This window comes from Puma concolor, chromosome B3, assembly GCF_028749965.1.
Source record: "Puma concolor isolate L17-30 chromosome B3, mPumCon1.1.hap2, whole genome shotgun sequence".
NCBI classification, from domain to species: domain Eukaryota; kingdom Metazoa; phylum Chordata; class Mammalia; order Carnivora; family Felidae; genus Puma; species Puma concolor.
Window position 1 is genome coordinate 115541374 of NC_141672.1, and position 13860 is coordinate 115555233.

General features: G+C 46.5%; 1 protein-coding gene across 7 annotated transcripts in view; it reads right to left on the reverse strand.

The window, feature by feature from the left end:
- GRAMD2A (GRAM domain containing 2A) overlaps positions 1-13841 on the reverse strand; it is a 35303-nt gene extending 21462 nt beyond the window's left edge. For 2 of the 7 annotated variants that reach the window (XR_015252793.1, XR_015252792.1), the window contains exon 1: positions 12739-13841. Coding sequence is in view for 3 of the 7 variants with exons in the window: in XM_086711131.1 (XP_086567257.1) it covers positions 12739-12872 (134 nt within the window). In the remaining 4 variants the exon portion in view is untranslated. The remainder of the gene's footprint in view (positions 1-12738) is intronic. The other 5 variants (XR_015252791.1, XM_086711131.1, XM_086711132.1 and 2 more) reach the window with 5 other exon arrangements.
- Between the last annotated feature and the right edge of the window lie 19 nt (positions 13842-13860).

A 13860-nucleotide genomic window follows, 5' to 3' on the forward strand; every position in this document is an offset into this window, starting at 1 on the left:
ATATTGTAAAAAGAGCATATTTGAAGGAAACAATCATGAGTTCAGTCTTGAAGATGTGTGAGAAACATTTAAGTGAAGATGTCAAGCTATACGTGAGTAAGGAGCTCAGGAGAAAGGTCAAGACTAAAGGGATAAATTCCTGAGTTATCGGCCCATGAATGAATACAGGAGCTAGGAAGATCCCCCAGGGAAAGTGGATACACAAAGAAGAGAAGCTATCAACAAGGGTGCCAAAACCAAGTCAATAGGAGAAAAATTAGTCTCTTCAACAAACGGTGCTGGGACAACTGGATATTCACATGCAAAAGAATTAACATGGACCCCTATTGCACAGCATATATAAAAATAAGCTCAAAAATGTCAGAGCTAACACGAGACTTTTAAAAGAAAACAAGTGTTGGGGCACTGGGGTGGCTTAGTCAGTTAAGCATCTTACTTCGGCTCAGGTCACGATCTCACAGTTCATGGGTTCAAGCCCCACGTGGGGCTCTGTGCTGACAGCTTAGAGCCTGGAGCCTGCTTCAGATTCTGTGTCTCCCTCTCTCTCTGCCCCTCCCCCACTTGCACTCTGTCTTTCTCTTTCAAAAATAAATAAAAACATTTTAAAAAAAGAAAACAAGTGTAAATCTTTGTGTTCTTTGATTAGGCAACTTTTGCCTAAGATATGACACAGAAAGCACAAGACAGAAGAAAAGATAAATTGAGCCTCACCAAAACTGCAAAATTTTGTGCAGCTAATGATATCAAGAAAGTGAAGACAACCCACAGAAGGGGAGAAAACATTTGCAAGTCATGTATCTGGTAAGTGACTAATATCCAGAAAATTAAATAACTCCTACAATCTTGAAAATATTATACTAAGTGACATAAGCCAGTTACCAAAGACAAAACTATATGATTCCACTTATATGAAGTATCTAGAGTATCGAATTCAAAGAAACAGGAAGTGGAATGGTGGTTGCCAGTGGCTGGAGAGAGGGGAAGATGGAGAGGTATTTAATGGGTATCTCAGTTTTGCAAGATGAAAAAGTTCTGGAGACTGGTTGCACAACAATATGAATATGCTTAACACCTAGTGAACTGCACAAATGCATTTACAAATGGTTAAGATGTTAAATCTTATGTTATGTGCTTTTCTTGACCACAATTAAAATAAAATTTTTAAAAAAGAACTCTTAAAATTGAACAATAAAGACAAATAACCCAACTAAAAATGGGCAAATATTTGAATAAACATTTTTCCAAAGGTGATGTCAAATGACGAAAAAGTACATGAAAAGATGCTCAACATCCTTAGCCATCAGGGAAATGCAAAATCAAGACCACAATTAGATACCACCTCACACACACTAGGAGATCATAGTCGATATTAGACGTTGGTGAGGATGTGGAGAAATCGGAGCCCTCATATGTTGCTGGTGGGAACGTGAAATGGAACAGCGGCTTTGGAAAACAGTTTGGTGGTTCCTCAAATGGTTAACCACAGAGTTACTATAGCATTCCCAGGTATTCACCCTGAGAGAACTGAAAACATGTCCACACAAAATCTCATACAAGAATGCTCATAGCATTATGATAATTAGCCAAAAGATAGAAACAACCCGAATACCCATCAACTGATGAACAGATAAACCGTGGCAGAGCCACACAATGGAATATTATGGAGCCATAAAAAGGAGTGAAGTATCGATACAAGCTGCAATCTGAGTGAACCTTGAAAACATTCTGCTGTGTGGAGGTTCCTCAGAAAATTAAAAATAGACCTACCCTATGACCCAGCAATAGCACTGCTAGGAATTTACCCAAGGGATACAGGAGTACTGATGCATAGGGGCACCTGTACCCCAATGTTTATAGCAGCACTCTCAACAATAGCCAAATTATGGAAAGAGCCTAAATGTCCATCAACTGATGAATGGATAAAGAAATTGTGGTTTATGTACACAATGGAGTACTACATGGCAATGAGAAAGAATGAAATATGGCCCTTTGTAGCAACGTGGATGGAACTGGAGCGTGTGATGCTAAGTGAAATAAGCCATACAGAGAAAGACAGATACCATATGTTTTCACTCTTATGTGGATCCTGAGAAACTTAACAGAAACCCGTGGGGGAGGGGAAGGAAAAAAAAAAGAGGTTAGAGTGGGAGAGAGCCAAAGCATAAGAGACTCTTAAAAACTGAGAACAAACTGAAGGTTGATGGGGGGTGGGAGGGAGGGGAGGGTGGGTGATGGGTATTGAGGGGGGCACCTTTTGGGATGAGCACTGGGTGTTGTATGGAAACCAATTTGACAATAAATTTCATATATTGACAAAAAAAAAAAAAAAAAAGAAAAGAAAACATTCTGCTAAGTGAAAGAAGCCGGTTACAAAAGTCCACGTACTGTTATGAATCCATGTACGGGAAATGTCGAGAACTGACAAATCCATAGAAACAGAAAGTAGATTAGTGGTTGCCAAGGTGCCGGGGGAAGGGGAAATGGGAAGTGACTAATGCGCACAGGGTTTCTTTTTGGGGTGATGAGACTGTTCTGGAATTAGACAGTGGTGATGGCTGCACAACTTGGTGAACACATTAAAAGCCACTGAATTGTACACTTTAAAAGCATGAATTTTATGGCATGGGAATTGCATCTCAAGGAGGGGGAGAGGGAGGTGATAAATCTGGGATCTGAAGAAGCACAACACTTAAAGACTGTGTGGAAGAGAGTGTCCCCGGGAGGAGGAGACTAGGAGAGAGTGAGCCAAGAGGTAGAAAGAAAGCCAGGGATAGAGGCTGTCAGTGGAGGCCGAAGGAGTGTTGTTTCAAAAGGAGGAATGGGAATCTGTGAAGTTTGCCGAGAGACAAGGAGGAGGAAGAGTGAAGGCAGTCACTTCAGCAGCCGAGGACAAGATAGGTAACTCCAGCCAGGGACAATCTTGACGGGGTAGTGGGGGTATGAATCCAGACTCGGGTGCTAAAGGCCTGCTCCTCCTTCCTCTCTCCCTCCCAGGGTGGTGACTGCATCCTAGGGATGTAGCATGAGGACAGGCCTGTGACTACAAGTGAGGATGTTGTTCCGCACAGGTCAGATCCCGCCTTCCCACCAGTGAAAGACGGCAGAGACGCTGGAGGAGGGGAGGAGAAGGGATTGCACATCCCCCATCCTGGTGCCCTGGGGGGAGGGGGGCTGCCGTGGCCCGCAACCTTCCTCCCGGGTCCACCCCTCCCCAGCACCCTCACCTGCTGCTCCTCCACCCCAGGCGAGAACCACTGGTCCATTACGGCGCCTGCCTCATCAAGAGCTGAGAGGCCCAGGGTCACCCGGCGCAGCCGGAGGGCAGCCACACCCAGAATTCCAGCCCCGCACTTCGCGCCAGCTCCCCACGGCGGCGGCCTGGCGCCAGAGATCCCGCCTGCCGGCCAGACCCAACTTTTGAGGGAGCTGATGGGCCCTTGCGCGTAAGAGCAAACGCTTACACCGACCGGGGGGGCGCTGCCGGGAGTGCAGCCGCTGCGCCGGCACCTCCTGGCCTCCCTGTCAAAGGATCCAGCGCCCCACCCGAGATCCCCCTCTTGGGTCGGTGACCGCGACGAAATTCGGCCGCTGGCCTGGATTTGGGACGCTCCGAAGCGGGGTCTGGCTGGTGCCCCGCTGCGGGCTCTGAACAACTCGGCTGTGCTGCCGCTAAGTGGGATTCCTGAGCGATGACCTAGTCTTAAGGAGCTTGCTGGGTCCTGGGACCTCTTCCTCTAGGGAGAACTTCAGATTGTCTAACTGGTGGAAACCCCCTAGGAATTCTGCTCTCGCCCCTATTATTCACTAGTGTTCTGGAGGTTCTAGCCATTGCACAAAGGCAAGAAAACATAAGAAAAGGTTTGGATACTAAAAAGAATTTAAATTTTTATTTATTTATTTTTTCTTTTTTAAATAAACTTTCCGCCCAACGTGGGGTTGAACTCACCATCTGGAAATCAAGACTTTCATGCTCCACCCACTTGGCCAGCCAGTCGCCCCCCCTCAAAAAGAGAGAATTTTTATTTGAAAGATGGTAAGATAAACTGTCTTGAGGACACGTAATCAACTGAAAAAAAAAAAAAAACATAAGAAAGTGGCCCAGATATTCTTATACTTGGGGGCTGGACCAGGCAGAGCTGTGGTGGGAATAGACACATACTGAACTCTTATGGAGTTTATTATTCTATCCATTATTACAGGATGAACATAAAAGTCAATCATTTCTCTGTAGACCTACTATATATATATATATATATATATATATATATATATATATATATAATAAAATACCCAAGAATAGGGGCACCTGGGTGGCTCAGTCGGTTGAGTGTCCAACTTCGGCTCAGGTCATGATCTCCCAGTTCGTGGGTTTGAGCCCTGCATCAGGCTCTGTGCTGACCACTTGCTCAGAGCCTGGAGCCTGCTTCAGATTCTGTGTCTCCTTCTCTCTCTGCCCCTCCCCCGCTCATGCTTTGTCTCACTGTTTCTCAAAAATAAATAAATGTAACAACAACAACAACAACAAAAACCCAAGGGGCACCTGGGTGGCTCAGTCGGTTGAGCGTCTGACTTCGGCTCAGGTTATGATCTCATGGTTTGTGAGTTCGAGTCCCTCATCGGGCTCTGTGCTGACAGCTCCGAGCCTGGAGCCTGCTTCCGATTCTGGGTCTCCCACTCTCTCTCTCTGCCCTCTCCCGCTCATGCTGTCTCTCTCTGTCTCTCAAAAATAAACAGTAAAAAAAAAAAAAAAAAAAAGAATAAACTTTTATTTATTTTTTAATCTTTATTTATTTTTGAGAGAGAGACAGAGCATGAACAGGGGAATGGCAGAGAGGAGAGAGGGGGACACAGAATCCAAAGCTCCAGGCTCTGAGCTGTCAGCACAGAGCCCGAAGTGGGGCTCGAACCCACTGACCACAAGATCATGACCTGAGCTGAAGTCTGATGCTTAACTGACTGAGCCACCCAGGTGCCCCAAAATAACTTTTAAAATGTAGAAAGTCCAGGAGAAGAAAACAACAAACACTTTTTTTGAATGACATAAAAGAAGACTTGCATGAAGAAAAAAAAAAGAAGACTCGAATAAATGTTCTTGAGTGGGAAGATTCAAAGTTTTAAAGAAGCTAATTTATCTCAAATTTAATGCAAAGGCTTGCCTTACCAGATGTCAGAAGAAACTACAAAGCTAGAGCAATCAAAATACCATGCTTTTACTGGCTTAGGAAAGATTAACAGATCCCAACAGAGAGTCCTACCAGGGAGTCCAGAACATGATCTATGGGTATCTAAGAATTTAGTACATGATAAAGAAGGTATTTCAAGTAAGTAAGAGAAGAATGGATTGTCCAATAAATGGCATTGGGGCAATTGGCTATCTTACACAATTCACAAAAATAAATTCCAAGGAGATTAAACATCCAAATATTTTCTACACCAATAAAAGAAAAGGTACATACATTTATAAGTAGATACCCGTCAGACCCATAAACTCCACCTCTAACAATTTACTCTTAGGAAATAACTGGGCACAAATTTAAATGTATAAGAATGTTCAATGAAGTGTAGTTAGAGGAAAAAAAACAATAGGGCATGAAGAAATTGTGGTTTATTCATGGAATGGAAGGCTATGTGACAATTAAAATGGTTTGTTTTTTTTTTAGTTTATTTATTTATTTTGAGAGAGAAAGTGCAAGCGCACCAGTGGAAGGAGGAACAGAGAGAGAGAGGGAGAGAGAGGGAGAGAGAGAGAGTCCCAGGCAGGCTCGGTGCCATCACCTTGGAGCCTGACTTGTTGCTTGAACCCACCAACCACGAGGGCATGACCTGAGCCAAAACCAAGAGTCAGACATTTAACTGACTGAGCTACCCAGGCACCCCTTAAAATGATACTTATCCAGTTATTTATTAAAACTTATTTATTGGGGTGCCTGGGAGGCTCAGTTAGTTAAATGTCTGTCTCTGAATTTTGACTCAGGTCATGATCTCAGTTTGTGAGACTGAGCCCCCTGTTGGGCTCTGCACTGACAGCATGGAACCTGCTTGGGATTCTCTCTTTCCCTCTCTCTCTGCCCCTCCCTCCTCCCCCTCTCTCTCAAAATAAATAAACTTTAAAAAACTTACTTATTAGGATCACCTGGGTGGCTCAGTTGGTTGAGTGTCCGACTTCAGCTCAGGTCACGATCTCACAGCTCATGGGTTCAAGTTCCACGTCAGGCCCTGTGCTGACAGCTCAGAGCCTGGAGCCTGCTTCAGATTCTGTGTCTCCCTCTCTCTCTACCCCTCCCCCGCTCATACTATCTCGGTCTCTCTCAAAAATAAATAAATGTTAAAAATGAACTTTGCCAAATCCCCACATGTGATAAAACTGCACAAAACTAAACGCACACACACACACGAGTGCATGTAAAACTGGTGAAATCTGAATAAGGCCAATGGGTTCTGTCAATGTCAATTTTCTGCTTGTGTTATGGTGCTCTTGTTATGCAGGAAGTTACCACTGGAAGAAATTGGTGAAAGGTACATGAGACCATGTGAATCTACAATTATCACCAAGTATAAAGTTCATTTCAGAAAAATAAAGTTTGCACCTTTAAAAGGAAAACAGAGGGGCGCCTGGGTGGCTCAGTCGGTTAAGCGTCCGACTCCGGCTCAGGTCATGATCTCGCGGTCTGTGGGTTCGAGCCCCGCATCGGGCTCTGTGCTGACAGCTCAGAGCCTGGAGCCTGTTTCAGATTCTGTGTCTCCCTCTTTCTCTGACCCTCCCCTGTTCATGCTCTCTCTCTGTCTCAAAAATAAATAAATGTTTTAAAGAAAATTTTTTAAAAGGAAAACAGACCAAGATTTCTCAAAGCTGGGACTGGATCATCAGAGGTGTGGTCTCAGATTCTCAAAGCTGGAAGCATTGCAGAGAAACTAATTTTTGGTGAGAACCTACTGTGTCTCAGGCCATTACACAGCCTGAGAACCTTTGAAGTGGGCCAGATATGCCTCTGTCTTATGGATGAAGACAGGGAGGCTCTGAACCAGTAGTAATTCAGCAGTGGAGAAAGGATTTGAATCCAGGTCTTTGGCTCAGCCCCTTCCTATTATTCTATCACAGTGACTACATATCTGGGAATGACTTAAAAGAAAAAAGAAAACTATTCAGTGTTACCCATATCAAGAAACTGGGTATAAGAAAATAAATAGTCCAGTGAGTAAAAAAAAAAAGGTGGGGCGCCTGGGTGGCTCAGTCGGTTGAGCGTCCGACTTCAGCTCAGGTCGCGATCTCGCGGCCCGTGGGTTCAAGCCCCACATCAGGCTCTGGGCTGATGGCTCAGAGCTTGGAGCCTGCTTCGGATTCTGTGTCTCCCTCTCTCTCTGCCCCTCCCCCGTTCATGCTCTCTCTGTCTCAAAAATAAATAAATGTTAAAAAAAAATTAAAAAAAAAAAAAGGTAAAGTTGCAATCAGGCACAAGGAATTTAAAAATGTGTACCTACATGTGAATATCATCCATCAGGCGTGTCATGCAGAAAGTTCTGCTGGAAAGTTCTTTTCAACACCCAAATGGTCCTCATTCTAACAAGTGATCCTTCACCAAGGAACAAATCTTTGTCATCTTAGTTTGGTAAAACTAGATCTCCACTGTAAGTGTGACCAGGGCAGAGACTAGACCATGACCACTCCTAACCTCTCTTCTCCTGGGTCTCATATTACAAGACCCATTAGCTGTCCCTACTTGCTACATTTATATGGGGCCAAATGGTTATTTCCAGTCCTCCCAAGTCTTCTTCCATCATTATGGGCCCCAGTGACAGTCTAATGGGTCCTGGATTCCAGGCAAGGCTTGCAGGGAGGGTCTGTGAACTCCTGGGGTTTGGGACAAAATTGTTGTGTCTGAACAAAGGGACATGTTTCTGGAAAGACAGCATTTCACTTTTATTACATTTTTAATGTAGCCTATGATTTTCAAAATGATAGGCAACGTAACTTTAGTTTGATCAGCACCAAAATGTGTTGAAAATATAGACTCTGGGGCATCTGGGTGGCTCAGTTGGTTGAGCGACCAACTCTTGATTTTGGCTCAGGTCATGATCCCAGGGTCATGGGATTGAGCCCCACATCGGGCTCCTCACTGAGCATGAAGTCTGCTTGGGATTCTCTCTCTCTCTCCCTCTGCCTCTCTCTCTCTCTCAAAAAAAAAAAAAAAAAAAAATATATATATATATATATATAACTCATATATATTAAGTTTATTTATTTTGAGACAGAGAGAGAGAAAATCCCAAGCAGGCCTCACACTATCAGCACAAAACCAGACACGGGGCTCAATCTCACAAATTGTGAGATCATGACCTGAGCCAAAATCAAGAGTCAGTCACTCAGTTCACTGAGCCACCCAGGTGCCCCTATAGTTATATTTTTTAAAGGCTTTATCTTTTGTAGATACATACTGAAACAGTTGTAGATGAAATAATATCTTAGATTTGCTTCAAAATAATCTAGGAGTGAGAGAGGGGAAAGGCATATATGAAATAAGTTTGCCCCATAACCTGGTTAATTGTTGAAGCTGTGTGATGGGTGCATCCCTAATATATATATATATATAATATTACATATATATTATATATATTATATCTATCTATCTATCTATCTATCTATCTATCTATCTATCTATATAACTATTTTTAAATAGCATTTTGTGTGGCCTGGGTTGGTATGGGCAGGTTTTGAGTAATCCAATTAATGTTAACACATAGTAGAAATATTTAAACTTTTTTCTACAGAAGAGAGAAAAAAAATCTGTATAATTGGTTACAGTTATTTGCTCAGGCATACTACCCACACTGCTGCTCCGACCCTAAGTCAGAGACAAAAGGGATGCCAATGAAATGACATACAGTACAATTTTGACAATTATTTAATATACCATTGATGTGCCATGTCAACCAGTTAGGAGGAAAAGAAATTCATGTTTGATTTAAACTAATTCTTTATGTGCTTCTTAGTTCAGATTAAAAAAAGAAATAGTGCCAACCAGAAATTGACTTCTGTTAAAAACAATTCACTATGTGGCAAATCATAATAGACTCTTAAATACAGAGAACAAACTGAGGGTTGATGGAGGGTAGAGGAGAGGGGAAAATGGATGTTGGGCATTGAGGAGGGCACTTGTTGGGATGAGCACTGGGTATTATATATAAGCCGATTTGACAATAAATTATATCAAAAAACCCCACAAAATACAAAATATAAAATTAAATTAAAAATTCACTATGTGATTTTCCAGTGGATATTAGGGAACACTCTTTGTTTTGTTTTGTTTTCATTTTATTTCTTTGAGAGAGAGAGAGAGAGAGGGAGAGAGAGAGTGAGTGTGTGAGTGGGGAGGAAGAGCAGAAAGAGAGAATCCTAAGCAGGTTCCATGCTCAGCTAGGAGCTCGATGCAGGGCTGGATCCCACAACCCTGGGATCATGACCTGAGCCATGATCTGAGCGGAAATCAAGAGTTGAACGCTCAACTGACTGAGCCACCCAGGTAGCCCACAAGGAAACACTCTTTTAGGACTAGGACTTGAAGAGTATATTAATAACCTCCGTGGGTTATTAATAGGATTTTTTTAGGGTTTATTTATTTATTTATTTTGAGAAAGAGCGAGCATGGGAGAGGCAGGGAGAGAAGGAAAGAGAGAATCCCAAGCAGGATCCTTGCTGTCAGCACAGAGCCCAATGCAGGGTTTCAATCCCACCAACTGTGAGATCATGACCTGAGCCCAAATCAAGAGTTGGCTGCTTAACCAACTGAACCACCCAGGTGCCCTAACCTCCATGGGTTATTAAAATTCCAGTCCTAATTTATGACCAAGCATTTCTAAACCAATAAAAATGTTTAGCTGTGGTAGGGAGAAGGGAGGAACCAGTGTACCCTGTAGAGGCTTATATTCTTAGGGAAAAAAGCGTTCCTTCTGGAATCTGTGCTGTAGCAGGTAGGTACTCCTTGGGGTGTGTGGGGGGGGGTATGCAGGGAAGGGGGCGTAGTTACTTCTTATCATATAGGAAGCTCCATTCCCAGGGGCTTCCGCCCTCCCCTCCTCCTTCCTTTCCCATATTAGTAAATACTTGGGGGATTAATCAAAGCTTCAAAGGTTGGTGATAACAGGTGGTGACAGCTTGATGCCCTGCAACCCAGGTGAATAGCAGCACAGTGGCCAAGCCTGACTTCATGCCAAACTTACACTTGGCACCAGAGACAGCTGCAGAATTGTAGGGCTTATTTTCACTTTTTAAGAAAAGAGAAAAGTAGGGGCGCCTGGGTGGCGCAGTCGGTTAAGCGTCCGACTTCAGCCAGGTCACGATCTCGCGGTCCGTGAGTTCGAGCCCCGCGTCGGGCTCTGGGCTGATGGCTCAGAGCCTGGAGCCTGTTTCCGATTCTGTGTCTCCCTCTCTCTCTGCCCCTCCCCCGTTCAGGCTCTGTCTCTCTCTGTCCCAAAAATAAATAAAAGCGTTGAAAAAAAAAAATTTAAAAAAAAAAAAAAAAAAAAGAAAAGAGAAAAGCAAGTTATTTTCTGGTGTCCAAACTCAGACACGGGACAACAAAGTGGAATGCTGTACCATTTTTTATTTCATGGGCTCTTGCGTGTGTGTGTGTTTGTGTGTGTATGTGTGTGTGTGTGTTTATTAAGTAAGTTCTAAGCCCAACATGGGGCTTAAACTCATGACTGAGATCAAGAGTCACATGCTCCATAGGTAGTCATAGCAAAGAAGAAATTATGTGAAGACATAACATACCTCCGGAAATTGAGGGGAAATTGAGGTTAATTAGCAGAACCACTGAATGACAGCATAGAGAAGGCTCTCAGGGAGCCTACAGTCCAATCTCCTTACCTTATGATGATAGCAAAGCAGACCCAGAGAAGGGGTCTGACTTTTCCCCAAGTATTAGCAAAATAGGAACAGCGTGAGGCTTAGAACTCACTTCTGATTCCCAGAGCAAGAGTCTTCATGCTGGTCTGATAAATATGGCATTCAGGGGCCAAAGCTACAGCTTAACCAGGTTAAGGATGGGGTGGAGCCACCCAAGTAGGCACTGGGAAGAGCTTCAGGGAGGATGGCTGGCATCAACCCGTCTCAGGTACTGCTGACTTTCAACCTCAGGTTGGTTATCTTAGGTGGATGAATTGGCACACAGGTCTTTCTGGTCTGCATTAAGCCTTTTGAGCACTTGCCCAAGTTCAGAAACTTGAAAGTAATCTGTAACATCAAGGCATGGATCGGCCCGGGCTGTTGCCTCTAGGGTATTCAGAAATTTCTCCCTAAGGCAAGTCAGGAAGAACTTGGATTTGGTCCCAACAGAAACTCTCCTGAAGCTCAGTGGCAGCGTCTGTCAGCTTTGCTCCCAGATCTGCCCATTTGCCCCAGAGATGCTCACTGCTTATGTGGCCTTGTTGAACTGTAACCTCAAACCTAAGAGTGTCTATCAGCATGGACTGGATTCTAGCCACCATAATCAGAGGACTGTGGAGGGAGGTATATTGGCCCCTCACTGCAGGGTGGGAGGGACACCCTCTACTCCATCTCTCCCTGCAACCCCACAAATCTTTGACAGAAGCTGGACTTCAGAGCCAGCTAGAGGCGTACATGGGACAAAGACATCACAGATTGTCAGGGTGCTCTCTTATTCTCTAGGAACCTGATCCCTGCAAGGATGGGGCACCCTTAAACAATCATGAGGACAGGGGAGACAGCAAAGCAAATAAGGGCAAATTACAGCTGGGTAGAGACGCATCAACCTCTGAAAACAGGACGGAGGGAGCCCCAAAGCATTCAGCCAGTTCCAAAAATCTGTGTGGGGTGGGCACAGGATTCACACATTCACCCTACCTTCCCCATTGCTAGCTGGCCAGGGAAGTCAGACTGTCCTCCAGAGCTCAGATTGTGGGGCTTGGGGCCTGGGCAAGGGCAGGAACTTACAGCTTCATTCACTGCCTCTGTCTTCCCTAAATAATCTCAGCCCGCAGCACCCCAAGACCTCCAGGGGCAGAGGCTACAATTCTTGCTGTCACCTGAAACGCCATCCCCAGCCTGCCCAGCCTCCTTGCTCCTTCCCCAGCTGCAAGAACTTTCCTTCCTCCCAAAGCGACTTTGGATCAGATCTCCAGGCTAAGAGACCGGCCCCGGCGCGCCTGGCGCACGGGTGCGGCCGAGTCGTGCTGGGACAGCTCCACGCTGCCGCCTGGGCCGCCTCGGGCCATTACAATTGCAGACCAGGCTGGGAAAGGAGAGAGGCTGACCCCTCCGAGGGCCAGCAGGGAAGCACCAGACTTTGGGTGAGGGGCAGTCAGGACTAGGGAATCGATCTGGCTGGGGAATGAATGAATGAGTAAATGAATAAACGAACACACGAATGAATGAATAGCTATGGTGTCGGAGACGCGGTAAGAGGCGTCCCAAGGAGGGTGCCTTCCACCATCCTGATGCCGCCGGGACTTCGCTCATCCGGGACTTCGCTCATCACGGAGCGCAGACAGCAGGGCCATCTGTCCCCTAGCCAACACCTCGCAGCCCCCCGGAGGCGCCCGGGCCCGCGCAGCGCAGCTCGGGAGCGGAGCCCAAATTCCGGTGGCCGGGAAGTGCCTGCCCCGCGGGAAGAAGGCACCCAGGCGCAGGGGCTCCCCACGGCCGCTTCGCCCCGCGGGGAAGCGTTCCCTCGCGGCGGTCCCCGGAGCCCCGAGCCCAACCCGCTGGCCGCAGCCCCTTACCTGCCCACCTCTGCGGCCTCAACCCGTCTCAGAGCGGTCATCGCGGTGCCTCCAGCGAGCGCCGGGGACCGCGCGGCCAGATCCGGCGCCTGCCTGCCCGCCTCCGCCCCGAGGGCCCGCCTCCGCCCGCCCATTGGCTGTTGGGCGGGACCGCCCCGCCCATTGGCCGTTACTCCCTCCTGAACGCCGCGAGCTTTGCGCAGATTCTAAGGCTCCCACTTCCCGACCGGCAAGTCTCGGTGGCCAGGCCTCGGTTTGCACCTTCTGCTCCTCAGAGCGCAGGCCTTGGGTCCCCTCCAGGCTCTTCCTCTTCAGCCCTACCCGTCTCGGAGCTCGGTGCCCTCTGCAGCAACCTCCTCCAAACCCTCCCGACTCTGAGCTCCAGGGCAGGTTTCAGCGTCTCCCCACAGCAGCTAAGGGACAGGAGTAGGGAACGAGGTATTTTGAACTGTTTGAACCGCATAGTCGGGCAGTCAGGGAGCTTTCATGCTTTTCCCAGAGTTGGGTCCTACGGAGGGACTGAAGATGGCCAGAAATCAAGTGGGGAAGCAAGACAGAGTGGGGCGATGTGACAGTTACCTGGGCCTTGGGAATGGGGCCAAAGCCCTATCCCATCTTACCTGGCCTGCAGCACCCTTCCCTCCTCCCACTAGGTAGGGCTTCGTTCTTAGAAGTGGTCTGGAGGGGTAAGATTCAGTCCCATTTCCAAACCCGTCTCCACCCCCCGGTGCTTTGTCAAGGGGGTAAGACATTGGCAAACAGAAGGGGACAAAGGGAACCCAGAGGTAAATATTCTGGAAACTGGGAGCCGTAGCTGGTGTCTTCCTATAGTACCCTTACATTAGAGGCCTCTGCTGCACAAGACATAAGGGGAGGTGCAGGGCAATGAATGGCCACATCACTCAGTTTACCCACCAGAGCAGGAGGGAGGGGCCCTTGTTGCTGCCCTCTCCTCTTTGGTCCAAATAAGCCAATAAAATGTCCCCAGCTGCAGTTTTTAGAAACCCAGCTACCACCACTTCCTCAGGGTGCCTGAGGATAAGGGGTAACCTGTATCCTCGACAGCTATTGCCTTCCCAGCACCTCTGCATCCTGCAGAGAAGATGGCAGGTGACCTGGGTC